General features: G+C 52.5%; 7 protein-coding genes across 7 annotated transcripts; 5 read left to right on the top strand and 2 right to left on the bottom strand.

Moving 5' to 3' along the window:
• Positions 1-74: 74 nt before the first annotated feature.
• On the top strand, positions 75-1,464 carry A1O5_09486 (uncharacterized protein; the record flags this gene model as incomplete). The annotated part of the gene is made up of 2 exons (XM_007750065.1): positions 75-140; positions 214-1,464. The coding sequence occupies 2 exons, from the start codon at positions 75-77 to the stop codon at positions 1,462-1,464; spliced, it is 1,317 nt and encodes a 438-aa protein (XP_007748255.1).
• A 930-nt stretch (positions 1,465-2,394) lies between these two features.
• Positions 2,395-3,239, top strand: A1O5_09485 (glutathione S-transferase; the record flags this gene model as incomplete). Its single annotated transcript, XM_007750064.1, has 2 exons — positions 2,395-2,749; positions 2,851-3,239. The coding sequence occupies 2 exons, from the start codon at positions 2,395-2,397 to the stop codon at positions 3,237-3,239; spliced, it is 744 nt and encodes a 247-aa protein (XP_007748254.1).
• A 720-nt stretch (positions 3,240-3,959) lies between these two features.
• A1O5_09484 (uncharacterized protein) lies at positions 3,960-5,273 on the bottom strand (the record flags this gene model as incomplete). Its single annotated transcript, XM_007750063.1, has 1 exon — positions 3,960-5,273. The coding sequence occupies one exon, from the start codon at positions 5,271-5,273 to the stop codon at positions 3,960-3,962; it is 1,314 nt and encodes a 437-aa protein (XP_007748253.1).
• A 605-nt stretch (positions 5,274-5,878) lies between these two features.
• On the top strand, positions 5,879-8,568 carry A1O5_09483 (uncharacterized protein; the record flags this gene model as incomplete). Its single annotated transcript, XM_007750062.1, has 2 exons — positions 5,879-6,182; positions 6,239-8,568. 2 exons carry the CDS (start codon positions 5,879-5,881, stop codon positions 8,566-8,568), a joined length of 2,634 nt encoding a protein of 877 aa, XP_007748252.1.
• Positions 8,569-9,730: 1,162 nt separating this feature from the next.
• On the top strand, positions 9,731-11,101 carry A1O5_09482 (uncharacterized protein; the record flags this gene model as incomplete). The annotated part of the gene is made up of 1 exon (XM_007750061.1): positions 9,731-11,101. One exon carries the CDS (start codon positions 9,731-9,733, stop codon positions 11,099-11,101), a length of 1,371 nt encoding a protein of 456 aa, XP_007748251.1.
• Positions 11,102-12,076: 975 nt separating this feature from the next.
• Positions 12,077-15,622, bottom strand: A1O5_09481 (uncharacterized protein; the record flags this gene model as incomplete). The annotated part of the gene is made up of 1 exon (XM_007750060.1): positions 12,077-15,622. The coding sequence occupies one exon, from the start codon at positions 15,620-15,622 to the stop codon at positions 12,077-12,079; it is 3,546 nt and encodes a 1,181-aa protein (XP_007748250.1).
• Positions 15,623-17,893: 2,271 nt separating this feature from the next.
• A1O5_09480 (uncharacterized protein) lies at positions 17,894-18,625 on the top strand (the record flags this gene model as incomplete). Its single annotated transcript, XM_007750059.1, has 3 exons — positions 17,894-18,081; positions 18,142-18,226; positions 18,353-18,625. The coding sequence occupies 3 exons, from the start codon at positions 17,894-17,896 to the stop codon at positions 18,623-18,625; spliced, it is 546 nt and encodes a 181-aa protein (XP_007748249.1).
• Positions 18,626-19,713: the final 1,088 nt, after the last annotated feature.

Genomic DNA, 19,713 nt, shown 5'->3' with positions numbered 1-19,713 from the left:
GAAATAAAGTCCGTGAGCACACGACACCGCAATCCTCTATCAACACTGCCCAAGTGGGTGCTTGCAACCACAGGATGCCTGAGGTCGAAGGTGGCGCCGTGCCAAATCAAAGCAAGGGATCGTGGTCTTCTTTCCTCAAGGTGAGTTCGTGAAGTGGCTCGCGGACAGGGCTCAAACACAGTGAATGCCACTGACATTGACGAATGCGCACAGTCGATTGCCTCTTTCAACGGCGACTTGTCCTCGCTGACTGCCCCGGCTTTCATTCTCTCTACCCAATCGCTCGTCGAATTCTCTGCGTACTGGGCTGAAAACACGTCGTTATTCATTGCGCCGACTCAAGAGAAGGACCCTGCTAGACGCGCTCTCCTGGTGCTGAAGTGGTTGCTAAACACGCTCAAACAACAGTATAGTTCTCGTTCAGAAAAACTTGGGTCAGAGAAGAAGCCACTTAATCCATTCCTTGGAGAATTGTTCTTGGGAAAATGGGGCGACGAATTCGCCGAGACAACGCTGGTCTCGGAGCAAGTCAGTCACCATCCTCCAGTAACGGCCTACTGCATCACCAATGAAAAGCACCGCATTCGACTGCAAGGCTACAACGGACAAAAGGCCAGTTTTAGTAGAACTATCCAAGTCAAGCAAGTTGGACATGCTCTCTTGACCTTGTGCCCTCCCGGCAGTGACCACGCGGAAACCTACCTCATTACTCTGCCCGCCTTGCATATCGAAAGCCTCATCTACGGAGCACCCTTTGTCGAGCTGAGCAAATCCATATATATCGTCTCGAGCACCGGACACATCTCCAAGATCGATTTTTCCGGTAAGGGTTGGCTCTCTGGGAAAAAGAACAGCTTCACAGCGTCGTTGTGGAGAGAAGGTGAAGGTTCGGAGAAGAATCCCCTGTATACAGCGGACGGGCAGTGGTCGGACTCGTTCGTCATACGAGAAGGCGACAGCAAGAGAGGGAGAGAGATCGAGACCTTCAGGCCTTCAGGCATCAAACTGTCCAAGCTGAATGTTGCACCCATCGAGGAGCAAGATGTCTTTGAGAGTCGGAGGGCATGGTCACGGGTTGCCCAGAGCATTGAGAAGGGTGAAATGGATGCTGCCTCGCACTACAAGTCCAGAATCGAGAATGCTCAGCGGGCGCTGCGCAAGAAAGAGCAGGAGGAAAAGAGAAATTGGGAACGTGTGTTTTTCTCCCCTGCGGATCCCGAGGACAGATTGGAACGGACATTCGACGACTTAGTCAAGGTGGTGACCAATTTCGGTCTCAATAGCTGGGAAGGTGTCGCGCCCGATAAAACTGCTGGAATATGGAGGTACAGCGAGGAGAAAGCTGCCAAGGCAAAGAAACCGTTCCACAAGGAGGGACTGCTGGCTCTGGGGGAGAATTCGGATGGAACTTCGGCACCAGTAAGTCGGGTCCCGACAAACCAGACCACACAACAGGCGAATTGAGTCGACTTCATAAGGGCAGCGAGGGAGAACAGCAGCGATAACAGAAGCTACGGCAGCGACGGAAAGGAAAGCATGATTTTGTCGGTCTGGGCTGTATTATTAGCTTCCTCGTGAGCCCCGGATTGGTATTAAGGATATGCTATCCGACACCTTCAGAAGATGACATGGCAGTAAACAATGCTGAGGCTCGTTTTCCCCAGCTTCCATGGCCCGCGTCGAGCCTATCCCCAAAGTGTATCGGCCGAGAAGCCTCGACATTGTCAGACACGGAGTCAAAATTCGACCGAATCTCACGGTTAGCTGAATGAAATTGGGGGGAAACACTGAATCGGTGTCATCAGCGTACCGGCTTGCTTTATAAGCTCAGGGGCAGCAGGCAGCACTTTTGGCACAGTGGCTCCAGATGCGGAGCGTATCGACCGCGAACCCTTAGCGACCTCACTGCAAACTGCCGAGTTACCCAATCACTGCTGCTACATCAAGGAAAGTTGTCGCTTGCTGGCCTGGTATCTCTCTCCTTAGATATGGAGTTATCACACACATGCTCGTGGAGGTTGGGGCGGGCTGCCTGAAAACCATGTCAATGACACGGCAGCGTATAATGACACGAGAAGTAGGTTGCCGCATAAAAGGCTCGGTCCTTGCATACATAAACCAGGGGAAACACCGGCCCCCATGAGGATTGTTCGACACGTCATTGGATTGACTGCCTCTGGTGCCTCCCTCCCTGGGCCGGTATTACACAACACCACGTCGCGAGGAGCCATAAGAAGCCTGGGGAGCCTCTCACCTGTCGTTAGCTCTCCTTCACGCCCGAGTACTACTACGAGGTTAACGGTAAAGAACCTCCCATTATTACTTCAGTCCAGGAACCAGGTAATACACCAGAGGAGACGTCTCCGGCTTGATCCTTCACCAGACAACAACAAGATGTCCTCCTCATCTCCACCATACAATGCCCTCACCCTCTACACGGCAGGAACACCCAATGGCCTGAAACCGGCCATGGTTCTCGAGGAACTCGGTCTCAAGTACGATGTCCGCGCCATCAACCTCATGACCAACGAACAAAAGGAACCGTGGTTCCTGGAAATCAACCCCAATGGCCGTATCCCCGCACTGAAGGACGGTGATTTGAGGGTTTTTGAAAGTGCCACGATCATGTTCTATTTGGTTGATATATACGACAAGGAGAAGCAGTTCACGTACGAGCACGGGAGCGGACTTTACTATGAGATGATGAGCTGGGTGATGTTCCAAATGGGCGGCATAGGGCCGATGCAAGGTATGGAGTAGTACAGCATTCTGGCTCGGGCCTCCCTCTTCCCTCCTCTCTCTCCCTGTATGGTTTCCAAGAATCTGACAAAGAGAACACAACAAAAACAGGGCAAGCGAACCACTTCCGCGCCATGGCACCGGTATATTCGGCCTACGGCATCAAGCGCTACATCGACGAAACAAAGCGTCTGTACGGCGTGCTGGAGATCCGCCTCTCAAAAGCCGACTGGCTGGCGGGCGACAAGTACACGATCGCCGACATGGCGAATTACTCATGGGTACGCGCGGGGCCGGCGTTCTTGGACATCGACATGAGCGAGTTTCCGGGCGTGGACAGGTGGATGAAGCGCATTGGCGAGAGGCCTGCGGTGCAGAAGGCGAGAAAGATCCCCGACACGGGTCGTAGTGACGAGGATTTGATCAAGATGATTGAAGGCATGAAGGCTCGTGTGGATTCCTTGAAAGGCACGGATAAAGATGAGCCTTCGAAGATATGAAGGACGATAGATCGGACGCCAGGAGCCTTGGAGCGACACTGACGGCAGCGCGGATTATGGTTTTTCCGCGGCCCAATATCACCTTCCAACTTCATTCTAGATCGGCGAGAATCGCCTGGGCAGCGCGTCTTGTGTGCAGGCCCCCTGAAGGAGACAGCGAGAAATGACTTCGGAAAGGAGATATTTCAGAAACGGAACCATAATAATACGACTCTTGTTTTCATCGAGCGGTAGCTCGAACGACCATGGCGCATTGATGTGACTAAGAAAAGCGAAATCTTTTGATTTCAAGCTCCTCTGTCCTATCTTCTGATGGAGTCTGTATATGGCGTACCCATCCTGTACATCCTTCTGGTTATTCCGAATAAAACCATTACTCAACGAGGGCCTCGCACGTGCGCGCTCTCTCTTTCTTCAGACAGGCCTTTTTGGCACCGGACTCGATATATCCTCTCCATGTGATAGTCTTTCTCTTCGTTCTTCCGCTGAGCGTGTCGTACTATGCTGTCATGCAATTTGATTATAAACCCCAATTCGGGTTGTTACAGGCACCGTGAGCTAGCTGCCTTTGATATTCCGTCGGATATGACTGGGACGGTTGTTGCACAGATTCACCTATGCTGTAACGGAAGCTTGAATAGAGCATGATTCATATTCATCAATCATTCGCATATCATGTCCTCGGTTTCCAGACAGGAGATGATATTGCTCCACTCTCATTCACACTAGTACTTGCAGTTCGGGAGCAGTGGCGTAGCCCGATGAACGGAAATCCTTTCTCACCAGGATCTCCTGACGAGCCAGTTGCAGTCTCTCTGCCATATCGGTGTTTCCTTCATGTGAGCGTAGAAAGTCAGGATATGTTCTCTCGGCAAAGTCGAGGAACTCTCTCGCTTCACGAGGGTGAGTTTGGGTCAAGGATAGTTCGGCCGCGTCTAGAACAGAAACAAGCAAGACCCTCCGAACGAATCTGTTGGGATTCTTCTGCCATCTGGCAAATTGTTCAAGAAACGACGAGTCTTGAAGTTTCTGAAAAAGCGGGTGAGCCGTTGGCGATGTTGGATGATATATCTGAAGAATAGCCGGGTCGAAAGGAGAATAATCTATCGTCAGGCTGTACTTCAGCACCAGATCATAAAGCCCGGCTGGTAAACCTCTTTTGCTGCGTTTGTTTTGTAAGAGAATTGCCCCAGCCACTTGACGCCAGGACCGTTGGAGAGGTTCAGGGGCCGACTTCCCGTCTGAGAGGACGGCTCTTCCGGTGCTCAGGCGGTATTCGTAGGCCTGGGTATATAGCTGCACAGCTTCCTGCAACCGGCCGCGGCGAGCGGTCTCCTTGATCATCAGAGATACGAGGCGATCTTCCGCTCGCAGGTAAGCGATGGCATCAGGAGCGCAGTCATCGGTGGGGATGAAGATAAAGTTGGCGAAAGATCGTTCGTAGAGGACTTGCAGCCACTGCCAGACCTCACGCTCCAGCCCGTCGGCGTACATGACTGAGACCAAGGGTTCAATGTATTTCTCGTTGAGCAGCAAATCCTTCTTGTCAGAGCCAGTCATAGCGTTGAACCAGCGAGCCAATCTTGGACCCAATCCTTCATCCTTAGGTGATTTGCCTCGCTTCTCACGGCCTTGAAGATACTGCAGAGCGCACGACTGGACGAGATCCGAATCGAGACCTTGTTTCAGCAGGGCATCGTCGAATGTCTTGACCGCCGTGGCAGCTAGACCGTGGGTTTGCAGAAAAGTGAGCGACTGCTGCTTGAATAGAGGATGGCCGAGGATAGTGTCTAGGTGAGAGTGGGTGGAATGGGTGACTCTTTGGGCCGGATCCGGGATTGATTCAGAGCCATGCTGATTGTCGCTGGCTGTTGCTGCTGCTCTGGGGGACGGATGGGTTTCGTCAAGACGTCGTTGGAAGGCGGATTCGAGGACGCTGAGAAGCTGCTTGGAATCGCGGGGAGACTGAGGAGAAAGAGGAGGATGGATCGAGGCGAGCAGCTTGCGGATGGCGAGGGAAGGAGTGAGTCTCATCTTTGACTCACCATGAAGGCGTAGTCATTGTGAGCTCAGTGTGTTTTGGGTATCGCAGTCACAGTGCTACTAGGTATTGGAGGTGGAATGAGGTCGCTGGATGCCGCCGCCGCTGGAGACTCGTGTGGGGGGGGGGGCGAGTTGCCTCACTAACTGGCAAACTAGCATCACTACTGGGTAGTTAGCTAGCCGCTGTGCCTGGAAGTCGTCCATGGTTTGTTCCTGTCCCTAGAGCCTAGACGCCACAGTATCAGCGAGCAGCCTAAGTGTCAGGCGCTTGGCAATTCCCTCCCCCAGAATCTGTGGCCGCCTTTGCTTTTGCCTTTTTGAAACCCAAACAAGCCTCTTGAATGTGTTCCGGCCACTACCAACCCTCTCTGTCCTCATGTCAACATCATTGTGCTTTTAGATCCAACTCACGCACTTGTCACTTGCCTCACCTAGTGACCTCCCTTCAACGCGGGGCCGGCTGCTCTTTTGCTAGCTGCGACTTCCATTAATTTACCCTTATTGTCACCGTCTCCCTTCGTCAACTGCCAACGATCCAAATCTCCCTACCATCTTTCTCTCGCACCATCTCTCACGTTCTTCACACCCACACAAAAATGGCAGAAGTCCAAAGCCGCGGAAGCGGCCCAAGAGGTCGCGGCGGTTTCAGAGGTGGCAGAGGTGGTTTCCGTGGCACTCGCAACCCTTCGAGATCACAACACAAACCAGACCATGAGCAAGAGAACATTCCTCCCGCACCGCTAGAAGATCAGGGTGAAGTCGGTGAATTGCTCAAAAAGTTTGGCGACAAAGTCCCTCTCCTCAAAGAAATCTGTCCTGGTTGGAGTGACGAAGATTTGGTCTATGCTTTGAACGAGACTGACGGCGACATCAACGCTGCTGTTGACCGCATTTCAAGTGGTAAGAGAGCTAACAGTCACATTTTGTGTTTGAGTTTGCTAACAATCCCGTTCCAGGCACCATCTCACAATGGGGCGAGGTCAAGAAGAAACATCCGAAGCCCAAAGAAGTCCCTCCCGCTACAACCGACGCTGCTTCTCGAGGTCGTGGCCGTGGTAATTTCGAAGGTCGAGGGAGAGGCCGCGGTGCTGAGCGTGGTGCTAGGGGTGGCCGCGGTGCAAAATCTGTCCCTACTGCACACACTAATGGTACAAAACCCGCACAGACGACTGATGGCTGGGATTCTATCACTTCCGCTCAAGCTCCAACCGATGCCGCTCCAACGGCGTTCGATACTGCTGCTCCAACAAATGGCGATGCGACTGCGACTGCGACGGACGGTTGGGCAAATGAGCCTGGGAAGGACTCATTGATTTCTTTGCAAACTGAAGAGCCCAAGCCCGCTTCCGCTGCAGCACCAGCTACCGCCAAACCTGGTGGATGGGCTGGACTGTTCGCTAAACCAACCCCTGCTTCGGCTCCCAAGAAGGCTCCTGCGCCCCCTCCTCCCGCTGTTGTGCAACCTGAACAAATACCGGTTGAGCCTGAACCGGCAATTGAAGAGCCCGCACCTCCTATCGAGCCAATTGTCCCGCCTCCGATTGAAGCGGTGGACTACAACGAAGAAGGACCAAGTGAGCTGCCATCCGCGCCGCACTCAGACACAGGAAAAGATCTAACACCGCCTAAAGATGAACTCACAGAGCAGAATCTGGAGAAGCTGCCAGATACGTCTCACCCGATTGAATCCGCCACTGCTGCCAGCACCGTCGCCAGCACCCAGGATCCACTTGCCGCTGCCGAAATTTCGAAGACCGCTGCTCGGCCAATGTCAGGGTACGCTGCCACCGCGTTGAAAGCCACCGGAGGTACAAGTCGATCTGCCAGCTTTGCGAGAAAGGTCATGGAACAACAAGAGGCAGTGGTGATGCCAGGGCATCATGCCGTTGAAAAAGCAGCTGTACAGTTTGGCAAATTGGGCTTGAACGGACCGGAAGATGTTGACGTCGACGAAGACCGAGAGGAACCGGAGACACGTACTCAACTCCCCGATGACTCCCCCGCTGCCCCTCGCGCTTCGTTACCCCCAGCCGTGTCTGAAGCCCAGCAAGCGCCTGCTCCAGCTCCAACTCAACCGGTCGCTGAAGCTTCATTGACTGCCCAACGACAATCATCCGGTCTGCCTTCTGCTCCTCAACAACCTCATGAACCGTCACCTCAGACTTCCTCGGCATATGCAGAGCAGTACAGATATGGTCAAGGCCAGAAACCGTTCGATCCCTTTGGTCAACCTCAAACCACTCCAGCCCAGACCCAAGAGCCGTTTTCTAACCAAGTACCCAGTCAACCTAGCACAGCTACATCTCAGCCGGATTATTCTTCCTATTACGGTCGTGACGCTTACAACTACTATGCTTATGGTCATGGGCAAGATGCTCAGCGAACTGGCAGCACTTTTGGTACTTCGGCTCCGGATACTCAAGGGCAGTATGCCACCTCACGTCCTCAACATGGAATGGGTCAACAGGAAGCGCAAGGCAGCGGACAAAATACTCCAGCACCTGGCATGCCCGGTCACCCCACCCAGCAGCCGGCTGGTCACATGCAACAAACCCAAGGTCATGGATATCCCGGCTATGGCTACCCGAACGCATACAACCAACAATATCCCCAGTATGGCGGGAACTACATGGGCTCAATCAATCATCGATACGGAGCCAACCGGCCAATGTTTGATGATGTACGACGTCAAGAGAATGAATACTATGGCAGTCAATACAACTATGGGCAAAATCATTATGGCAACACCTACAAGTCGAACATGTATGGACAACCTCAGCAAGGATACTCCTATGAACACTCGTCGTCTCCAGCAAACGTCAGTGGCTTTGCGCGAGAAGGAGGCTATGGCAGAACAGGGTCGGCTCAGCCTTCTGAAGCCCAGCAAAGTGCTGCTGGCAGCACCGGCTTCGGCGGCATCCCTGATCCCTTCGGACGATCATCCTCCAGTTTTGGACAGACTCAAGGCTTGGGTCAACAGCATGGAGCTCATTCCGAGGATCCCGCAAAGGCCTCAGGACCGAGTCCCTCGATGCAAGGTGGCCGGCCCGGATCCGCCGTCAACAGTTTCCCCGGTCAGCAAGGTGGTTTACCTCCTCCATCGCAGCATTCAGGTCAACAGGCTTTCGGCGCATATCCTCAGTACGGGAGTGCATTGGGCAGCGGCCACCAAAACACCCATCAAAACACAGGATACGGAGGCTACGGGTCAAATACTGGATTCAACACATATGGCGGATATGGTGGCGGCCGAGGATGGAACGGCAGCTATGGTTCTGGCCATTAGTGCATGGTGAACTAAAACGACACAAGCCTACAGCAACATCGTCTCTCCTCTATTTTATCTCACGGAGTCGGGAATTCGATTCTTCTGCGAAAGGGAAAATGGCGAAAAGCAGGGACAGATTGTCAAAAACTGTTATTGCACAGAGACCATGCACCAATTGCCGGGGAAAGGGGGTGTCTGAATTGCCCAGTCTTTTCTTCATTAATTGCGACTGTACTTGTACACAAGGAATACTTGCCGACAAAAGGTTGATAGCATTGAAGGATGGATGAAGGCAGTACTAGGTCTCTGGGAGGATGTGCATCCTCCAAATTTGTCATCATGGATAGGAAGGGAGCCAAAAGTGATACGTGATAGTACTACCAAGGCAGGACCGGTGGGGATGGGGGGTTCACTGCACGATGGCAGCAACAGCCCCTGAAGGGCACTCACTGTCTGAGTTGAATGGATCAATGAAATTCCCGACAGCCGAACAGGAAAGTGCACTGTCCTGTGTGTTCTCGTCTGCGTCGACCCTTATATGTCCTTTTACTCAGCATCACGTGACCAGGCTGTGCGTCCTCGGGAGCTCGGAATAACTCGGAAGCTCAACATCGGCTTGGCAAACATGACGTTGAATTCGTATTTTCCCTTTCCGCGATCAATTACTTTGCTTCCTTTTATTTCTCTCCCCGTTTTGCACATGCCTTGTTCTGGGCCATCGCCGCCCAGATGAGGTTTCATCTCACGGTGCGCTGACCAAGGTTCCTGCATCCTGTTGAGGTGAAACATGACCGGAGAGACCGGAATGTATATTCCCGTCCCGCTTCTTGATTCGGCCTCAGAGCCTTCTCCCCTGATTGGTGGTTTTGTAACGTTCACCATGATGTTGGGTCCCAAGAATCTAGGCAGGCTTGTCAAAGGTCAGTGTTCCTATCAAGCCCGGAGATCAGGTAAGCCCTTTGGTTTCCTTATTTGATTCAGTTCAGATTGCTGCCTGATAATGCACGTCCTCGTTCATACGACCGATGACGGCGATTCGACTGTGTTTTGGCGGCTCCAAGTGTGCAAGGCAAGCAAGTTGGGATTTGGACACTCCGAGGCTATATATCTGAGTTTCCATCATCAGCAAGCATAGCACACCTCCTACGATAATCCAGCCATATGCAGCACCCTAGTAACAATGACAACTCCGAACAGACCTCGCCTCGTCGTCATTGGCTCTGGATGGGCAGGCTTCTACCTCGCCGAACACATTGATCTCAACGCCTATTCCATCTCCTTGATCTCTCCGCGTCGCACATCAGCATACACACCACTCCTGGCCTCTGCGGCGGTGGGTTTGTTCAACTTCTACCTGGCCGAAGAACCGGTCCGCAGCAAATCGAGGTGCGCATTGCGCTTCATCAAAGCCAATGTTCTCGACATCAACTTCCAAACAAAGACCTGTCGGTGTGCACCAGCATTTGACGAAGATCCGCAACTCGCCAATGACGAATTCGACGTCGACTATGATTATTTGTTAATGGCACCCGGATGCGTGCCGAACACATTTGACACTCCCGGGGTGTCTGAGAATGCCATCTTCATCAAGAATGTCTCGGACGCGATGAAAGTGCGCAAGACGCTCTTTGATTTGCTGGAAAAGGCTTCGCTTCCCAACGTCACCCCTGAACGTGTGCGGGAGCTGCTCCACATCGCCATCGTTGGTGGAGGTCCCACGGGCATCGAGCTCACAGCCGAACTGGACGATTTATGTCAGGACGAGTTGCGGTACACCTACCCGCTTGTCGCTGGCTACGTCAGCATCTCTGTCTACGACGTGGCGCCGCATATCTTGAGCACATACGACAACAAATTGCATGAATACGCCGCGAGTCAATTGCAAAGACGCCACATCGACGTTGCGCCCAACACGAGGATAGAAAAGGCCGATGACCAGGCGTTGTATATCAAGGACAAAGGCCGAGTCCCGTATGGAATGTTAATCTGGGCGACTGGCAATAAAAATGTACCGTTGTTGGAGAAAATTGACGTCAAACTGTCACAAAGGGGGCTCAAACGGATTTTGGCGGATCATCATCTCCGAGTGTTCAAGAGTGGAGCAACCGGCGAGGTCTACGACGGCGTTTTTGCGCTGGGAGACGCAGCCGACGTCGAAGGCGCCTCTCTCCCGACCACGGCCGAGGCTGCCGTTCAAAAGGCCCGCTACCTCGTCCAGAACTTCAACGCCCTAGCCAAATCCCTCGCAAAGTCCGGCCCATGTCCAGCAGCGGACTCCCCTGACCCGTCTTCCCCCATCACCACCACCGGCAGTGACGCATTCAGCAAACCCTTCGCGTATTCCCAGAAGCAACTCGTCTCCTATATCGGCGCACATGACGGCGTCATCGCGGGCAAGGGTCCCAACCACGAAGGCTGGACGGGCAGGAGCGCCTGGCTGGCCTGGCGCAGCGGGAGTCTCATGTGGAACCGCAATTGGCGGAGCCGGGTGGTCATTGTGTTCACGTGGGTCTTGAACCGGGTGTGGGGGAAAGAGATTGCGAGGATGTAAAGGGGAAAAGAAAGGAAAGAAAAGGTTACAGGAGGACAGGAGGGCATCGGAAACAAACCTGCTACTGCCCCTACTACCACATAGCACATGAATAACGACAACGCCACCAATAATGGAGACTAATGCGGAGAGGAAAGAAGAGAAATACAACTCAGTCAGTTAGCCAGTCATGAAAAGTCTACGGTACCCAGTCCAGCTGTGAAAGGCAGGGGGTCTGTCTTCCTTACGTTCTCTCTCCCTCCTTGAGGCTCCGTCGCTCTTGCTCCCGATATGACATGTATATAAAACGAGAACGGGAAACCCCGCCTCCCATCCCCCCCCCAAAAAAAGACCAGGGCAAAAGAATCCATCGTCAACGGGACCAATCTAGCGTATCTATCTTCCATTCATTAGTCCGGCGCTAAATAAGTGAATGGGTAAGCGAATAAGTGGGTGAGTGAGTGAGCGATTGAGCAGCTACCTATACATCATGTAGTACCTACAAGGACACTGGAATACGCTAGGCTATACTGGGGGACAACGGCAGCGCCGCATGTAGTCCCCGAAGACGAAGGACTAAAAGGAAGGGATGTGAAAGGTGAAAAGCTCGGCTCAAAACGTCCCGAAACTTCAAAACTTGACTTCCTTGGTTATCAACAAGCTAGTCCTTCAATGGTAGGATAGGGTAGTCGCCATCTCGGTTGATTCAAGAGATAGAGCCCAGCCTCCTCAACAGAGCAAGAGCAAGGTCAAAGGACAGTGCCCAGTGAAAGACCACGCGCACAGAGTACTCCATAGCGAGTAGAGACCTGAGCAGAACCAGTACTAACTCCATGCTATCCTGATCCATGGGCCTGTCTGCCTTTGTACATTTTGCATCCCCTGCCAACTCCATACAAAGTCCTCCAGCTCCGAGATGCACCAAATGAACTGCGGTCACCCATCCATGCAATCAATACCTGCAAAGTATCCTGCACAAAAGTGTCGTTGAATCGTTCATAAAATCTCGTCATTCATCATACTCAAACCCCCCAATTCGACAGTATGGGCGCCATTGGTACCAGGAAGAAGACTCTTGACTGCTTGAACGCCGGATCTCGTGGCGGTTGCCACAATGCTCCTCGTCCTGTCATCATCGACAAACCCATCCCACCAACCCAACCACATTCCCGCAACCTTACACATAACCACGATCAATCTCCAGATAACCCCTGAGATTGTCACCACAGGCGCTATCAGCGCGCTTCCCACGCTCCCGCCAAGGACCCATCTGTAGAGCATTGTGGGAAGAACAAAAGGAAACTCTGGTTCTGGCCTGGCCGGCCAGATGTACTGTTCCGCATAGAGTGGCCTTGCATAAATCTCCGCAAGGACACATTCAAGTATGTACCATATCCAGATGGAGAAGGTGAGATAGCCTAGCCATGTTGGACTACCGGGAAGAAGGTCGAGGAGGCGGTTGCGGCGTTTCTGGTTCTGAGTTAATGTGCGCGGATGGAATAAGAGAGGGATTGGGAGAGTGAGCGTTGTATATGCGATGGGTATTGCCATGAAGGATGAAGTGGCGACAGGGTCTTTGTGGGGAAGGGCGTGAGAGATGTCATCGTTACTTCGGCCACATCTTGTGCACGCTTGATTCGGATCCTTTACAGGCACTAGCGCCTGCGTTTGTTGATCTGGTCCTGCTGTAGGTATCGACGGGGCGTGAGACACCTTTTGCTCCAGCCTGGCTATACCCTTTCTAGCTTCATGCAAGTTTGACATTAGTCTTTCCATCCGACTTGTTAAATGGCCGATAAATGCAACCTCAGAAGCAGCTGAGTTATCTTCATCTAGGAAGCCAAGGGCTGTCGACTTGTTTCTCTCTCTCTGAGCTAGGACTTCCTCCTCAGCGCCAGCCTTGATAAGGCTGGTTAGGTCGGCAGTGATGTCTGCGGCGTCGGTGAGAAGGTCTTCAAAGCTTTGAATGGTCGCGTCGCCAAGGTTAAGCGTGTCGTTCTCGTCTCGAGGAGCATCAGTGATGTCGTTCGATACTAGGCGCTTCTGTTTGGCTTCGTTCAGAACATTTGTCAGGGTGCTCGAGGGGAGAATGATTTCTTCTCTTGCCGGTCCAACTTCTAGCTCTGGCTCCTTATTCAAAACGACCGCTGGCTGGTCGGTATTCTGTTCCATTAGGTGTGCTTTCGTGTTGTCTGTTGGAATATTCCCGTGCACTAATCCCTCCGTCTCCTCTTCGATGATCCTCGGTATATGGACATGGGGAACCCGATCTCCGTTTGGAAGCGGTGTGTCTATCCACCCTCCTGCATTGACAAGAGGTGTTTGCGCATACTTGGTAATCCTTTGTGTTTGATTCCTTGGCTTGACAGTATCCGGTAAAATAGTATCGATCCAGGCACCCGTGACTCTCGGAGTTTCGGCTACTTTCTTCTTGTTATCAATTTCGTTCTGATCTGCAAGTGAAGACTGCGACTTTAGGTCATCTTCCGAAAGCGGCAAGGGGACTGCGGACGCATCATCAAGAGCAATTGATAATTCTTGCGCAGCTGGACTTGGTTTTGGAGTTGTGCTGACAGCTCGAGCTAGCCTCTGCAGTTGATCAAGTGAATCCGGCATTGATCGCTGGGACGACTTGGATTTGTCGGTGCTACTGCTTGATGACCTATACACAACAACTGGCGTGTCTGGTACTGCTTCTCCCGGGTCCTTCGGGTCGACCTTGTCGGCCTTTGGCCACATCTCTTGTGGTTCAGGCGGCGCTGACTTGCGCTCCTGCGGACTGAAGTTGCGAGAAGACTTGCGGGCAATGACATTCGGATCCTTCTCACGGATCTCGTCTAGCCTGTTTGTAGTAACAGCTTGTTTGGTGAGATCTTCAATCTCTTTCTCCCTGAGGGAGTCATTGAGGTTCGTCCGCGCACGAACAGGTGGGCTTTCTGACACCTGAAACGACAGACCCGTGAAGTCGTTCTCCCATTTCCGCATCCGGTCCATAGATCTTTGCTTGTGAATTGAAGAGGGAATGATTTTTGGTGGAGGGGTCTCTCGGGGAGTCGAAGACTTTTCAATGGACGGCAATGGAACGTCTGCAGCTGCACCAGCCCAGTCTATTTGGGATTCGCCATTGTCAGCCTCTTCTCGAGCCTTCGCAGCACGTCGCTCCGCGGTTTCTTTGCGCCATCGGGCGAGAAATGCACGCGTTGCTCGATCGTCGTCGGCCTGCGGAATTGTTCCCGGAAGAGGCTCTGATACTGTTGAAGCAATAGACGCAACTGTAGGGTCGTCGGGTTGTCCCTGATCTTCGATTGCTTCGGGAGGCATCCCGTAAGGACGAGGTCGACCATGCGCACGTGAAAATGCCGAGATTTTCGGTACCGATCCGGCTCTTCGTGTTTCACCTTCTCCAACGTCTTCCTTCTTCTGCCGACTGGATCTGCTGAAAGCAATTAATCTCTCCTTTTCTCGCAGTTCCGGCGGTGTATCGCTATCGTCGTCATCTTCGGGTATGATGTTATTTACACCAGGGCGCGTTGCTCGCCTGAAGGCTTTCAACCTTTTTTGTGGGGTGAAGTCCGCACTGGTGTCTGAATATGTCCTGTGAAGCCCGTTTGTGTCCAAGGCTAACACGTTGTCAAAGGAGATGGGACCACGGCTTGTGACACTAGCGAGATCGTTCTGTCGATGCTCCCCGTTGGCGCGGTCTTGTTTGGACTTCTCTTCAAAGTTGAGCGGTATTCGGCTCTGTCTCAACTTCTCAAGCCTTGCGCGATCTTTGGCGCGGTCCACAACATGAGGTGTCAATTTGGCAGCCAACACACGATCGGTCAGCTCATTCTTGAGGAACTCCATGGTGGGCGGTTCCGAGAGGCTCTCGACTCGCTCATCCAACATTCTCTCCAAGTCTGCGCGAGCTGGCGATTGAATTGGTGTCAGTTGTTGCAACACACGCGCGGGCTCTGGTTGTTCCGCGACTCTTCCTTCTCTTGTAGGGCTCAAATCCAGATTTGTCTCAAAGGTAGCCTGCTGATCGCCGCCATTGATCTCATCCTCTTCGCTGTCCACATCTCTCTCGGTCGCGGCTAGATCCTCCTCATCCGCTATTCTCTTGTACGACTCGTGTAGACCGCCTGGGGGGCTAGAAAACTCAGTCGGGCTGGTGAGTGGGGGGCCGTGTCTGGAATGCGGCGGTGTGGTGAGGCCATTCGTTCGCGAAGGGCTTGTGCTCTTCTTTCTAGACAGGTTTGGCGAAGGTTTCAATTGGTTGTTAGTTCGCGCCGCAGTATAGTCAAACAGGGAAGTGCGACTCGATCTATTGCCCGAATCTTTGCCTGTCTGCAAGGCTTTGCTTGTGCCAACGGCGCGGCGAGGTCTAACGGGCCCTGTCTTGACTGGAGACGGAATATGCGAGACATTTGAGATACGGGAGTCGTCGATCAAGCTGTCCGTGAAAAACTCGTCGCTCGGTAAAGTCCTGTGCAGGGCAGCAGAAGGACCGTTGCGCTGGGTGGGTGAAAGAGGATTGTTTTCTTTGTTTCGAGACATGGCGCGTGGAATTGCACGCTTAGTGGTCACATGCTACCCCATACAGTTTTGCAAATATGCTTGTTGCAAGGCCATATGGCATAGATGTTCAGCGCAGCAAGCGCGGAGCCTTGAGCGTGAAGATCGGGCCAAGTTACAAACAAAACACCCAAAGTGGAATGGGACTCGGATGCAAGATACAAGTGGAGAAAAGACTCTGGTGGTGATGCGCATGCCGCTTGGTTCTTCGAGGCGAAATATCCCGCTGTCCTAAGCGTCTATCGCCAAGCGTCAAGGTCACGATTAAAGAGGCATGATACGTTACTTGCATAAATATCCAGCACATCTCGCACCTCTCAACTTGTTGTCCTGCATTCGATTTACCTGACCGGTATTTGCGCTCTTTCCCGATGGGTCAAAGCCTATGTACGGCTTGGCCAATGCTGAACTCTGGGGCATGCGGTTCAGAATATTGAGTGTGACAGAATATTAGCTTCCGAACATATCGGCATGTTTAGAGGACCGAAGTACTCATAGTTTGGGGAATTGCAGCCTGATTTCAGGGAGCTTCGCTCTCTGAATCTGGAGAATGAGGGCGGAGCCAAAGGCCTGCGATACTCGTAATTCACTGACTTCCTTGATGCACGGGATGTCAAGTGCCAGACACCGAGAAGTTCAGCCGAGATACATTGTCGATTCCGAGCTCTATTGCAAACAGCCTCAATTTCAGAATTAGCTCGACACGAATACGGGCCTGTGCCAAAGGGGGTATCGTATATCATCATCTTGGGGTGCATCCTTCTTCCATTGGTTACTAACCCATTCCCTGCAGCCATTGAGCAAGAAAGGCGACTGGTTAACATGTGCCTTCACTGGCAGGCCTATCAATATGACCGCCCGACCTGTGTGCTATCATCTCCGGAGGTGGAATTCTTGGGTTAGGGAAAGCAAGGGAGAGGGCGCAGCTGGACGTACCTGGGCACCTGGCTACATGGCGATGGAAAGGCAGACTTACGCATCAAGTTGTTGATACGTGGTCAGGGTGTATGGCATCATCCTGCCGACGCCCAGATGTTCTCGATGCTCCTCTGCCACATGCTACGCCGCAATGAAGGCTCTATACGAAGTCCTCACACTGACATTGGGCGCCCTGCACGTCCCTGGCTCCTTCTGGCATTCAGCCTGATAATGCCTGACGGGGACCAATCTCCTGGAGCTGGGCCTAGGTTCACCTGTGGATAGGCATTCTTCGTGCCACTCTTGCATAAGGCGTAGTATTAGAAGGTGATTAGAGTTTTGTGAGGGCTCTATAGATATGAAGGTGTCCAAGAGGTGTCATCCTGCTGGCACTGTGTCGCTTTTTGTCATCCTCGTAAAAGGTAAAGATCAACCCCGCACTCATCTACATCAGCAATCATGTCGGCATCGAGGCTGATGCGAATCCAAAAGCGTGGTTGAAAAAAGCAATGGCGAAAAACGAGGGGGGAAGAAAACAGAACGAGTGTATCCAAAGCCTACCGATTGGATCCTCGGCTTTGCAACTCGCCGGAATCTTGTGGTGGAAGACTGGAACCTACCTTTCGTCGAATCATTAAGCTTCGTCCAGTATGATGGTGAGAGTCTGATTCAAGCCTTCATGATCGATCGCAATGAGCCTGAGGCTTGTCAGCTATGGGCCAAGCTAGTCGATCGGTTTTGTGGGAGCGGTGGCCTGGATAGATGATCGACGTTGCGAGCCTGGAAATGAGGGGTTCAGGCCCAACATGTGAGCAATGACGACGCTGAATGCATGGGAGGAGCTTCGAAAACCGGTAAGTTTCTTTTTTGTAGAAGTTGAAATAAGGAGGGCAGCGCTAACCACCAGTTAGCGTTTCTGGACCCAATCGGCCAAGCACTGCGGATGCCAGTATTGTCTGAAAAGTTCAGAACGAGTGAATGACGAAGGGGGGAAACACCTTATGATGTGAACCGTGACAGCATTGATTTCGTTCGGCTTAATGGGGCATCTATATATACACACTTGCATACACGCATGCATGCGGATGAGTCGGTAGGTATGTAGGTAAGTCGGCAAAGTCAGCAGGCGATATCCCATTCTCCATACAGCAGACATCCAGGAGTTTCCCCGCTACAAAGGAGCGAACCCGGTCAGCACTGTCTCTGTACTGTCGTCTTCCCCCTCCCTCCAGGCCCAATCAGTCGTCAGGCGGGGCAAAAGTCACCATTACTCCGGCATTCTGGTCAGGGAAAAAACGCGGGGAGAAGAGAGGGACAAAATACAGCAAAAGAGTCATGAAGACCTCGTCCGTCCTCACCTTCCTCACCTTGATACTAGCAGCCGCCGCGGTCGTCATGTCTCAACAAGTCAATCGCACTGCCACTAATGGTTGGGGTTCGACGCCCTCTCAGCGCCACTATATTAACCATACCCAAGCCTTGCAGGTCATAAATGCAGGCATCCAACGTGCACAGGCCATAGGGTAAGTCCCACTGGACGACAGAAGCAGGTGCGAGAATCGCTTCGTTGACAATGGTATCAGTGTACCGCAAAACATTGCCGTGCTTGATCCGTCGGCATGGCTGGTGGCTTTTGTTCATATGGATAATTCCTATCTGGGAAGCATCGTAAGTCATGAACATACCTTCTCGGGCCAAGGCGACATATCACGTTGTGGTCACCCCACAATACAGTTTCCCCGATTTGAGTCCTTCCAACCACTGCCAGACGGATTCTTACAAAAACCAAACCAGGACATTTCTCAGAAGAAGGCCAAAACCGTGGTGCTTTACAACGGCATCCCCAACAATGCCTTGCAGAACCGCAGCGAACCTGGCGGCGATCTCTGGGGAATCCAGGAGACAAATGGCGGTACGGTGGTGTTTGGTGGTGGCCAACCAATCTTTGACCCCAACGGGTATTTCATTGGCGCGGTGGGCGTGAGTGGCGGCACCGTGGAGCAGGACATTGACGTGGCGGTGCACGCGGCGCAGAGCATTGGCACGACTGTCACCTCGTCGTCGTGATAAGAGGGGAAAAACAAGAGAGAGAGAAATGTTTTGCTCAACCCAGGGCTTTGGAACTGATGCGCACTTTAGTCTGGAAACAAGGGCTGCCTTGACTTGGAAGCTGCAAACTTAATCGGCAATAGGATCCGTAAAGTAAGCATAAGTCCTCCGCGCATACGTACAGGATGACCTTGCCATTCAGAGTACTTGGCTCAGATGCTGCATTCGTCATATGCTGCGTCTGACATGTTCGTCAGGCCGCCAAATAGTAATCATGTGGTTGCACTTGCATTGGCGTCGGTATGCTGTAGCTGAGACTTACAGTCAAAGGTCTATTATATAGACACGGATATGGCGGATGATGCCTGAGGGATTGACTATTCCTCGATCTGTCGGTAAGAAGGACAACCATTATACATACTGGTGCTCTTAAACCTCACCAAAAACAAATAACGCGTGATACACCGATCAAGCTCCAACTCCACCGGTCGGAAAAGGCTGTTTTCTAAGGCGCGCAAGCCATCATCGTCATCCTCGCTGTCGTCATCATGAGCTGGACCTCAGCATTTCACCAGAACAAGTTGAGGGAGAACAATACTTCGATACGATCAGGCAGCGAGTCTCGACCACGGCGAGCCGAATACAACGTCTTGAGGAAGAAGAGAGGCAGGCGACCAAAGGACATTCACCGGCCGAGCAGCGACGCTTTGGTGTCCCACGATGACGACGACGAGGAGTCGTTGCGTGCTTGGAAGGAGAAAGGGCAGAAGCAGCTGAAGGTGTCGAGATGGAGGCGGATGTTCCGACGTCGGCGTGGGAGTTAATGGTGTTTCTCTCTCAGGTTCAAGATGGTGTACTTGTTAGGGCAGTTTGGGCGGGATCGCGTGGCTGAGGCGAGTTGGTAGAACGTGACTTGGGCACCAACGCGCTCAATTTGCGTGCCGGACGCGACTCGGGAGGCTTTTTACGCAGTATCCGATTTTTCCCGGGCGCTGGGCTGTGGAGCTGTATACAAAGTACGGGGCGCCAGTTTCAAAGCCTGTTGTGTCTGGCATGTGAATATCGAAACCTATGGCTCTCGCCTGAAATATTGTCCCTTGTGAGGG

The sequence above is a fragment of the Cladophialophora psammophila genome (genome assembly GCF_000585535.1).
Source record: "Cladophialophora psammophila CBS 110553 chromosome Unknown aczJe-supercont1.16, whole genome shotgun sequence".
In the NCBI taxonomy this organism is placed as follows: Eukaryota; Fungi; Ascomycota; class Eurotiomycetes; order Chaetothyriales; family Herpotrichiellaceae; genus Cladophialophora; species Cladophialophora psammophila.
The sequence above is the reverse complement of the archived record's forward strand: the minus strand, read 5'-3'. Positions and strand labels throughout refer to the sequence as shown.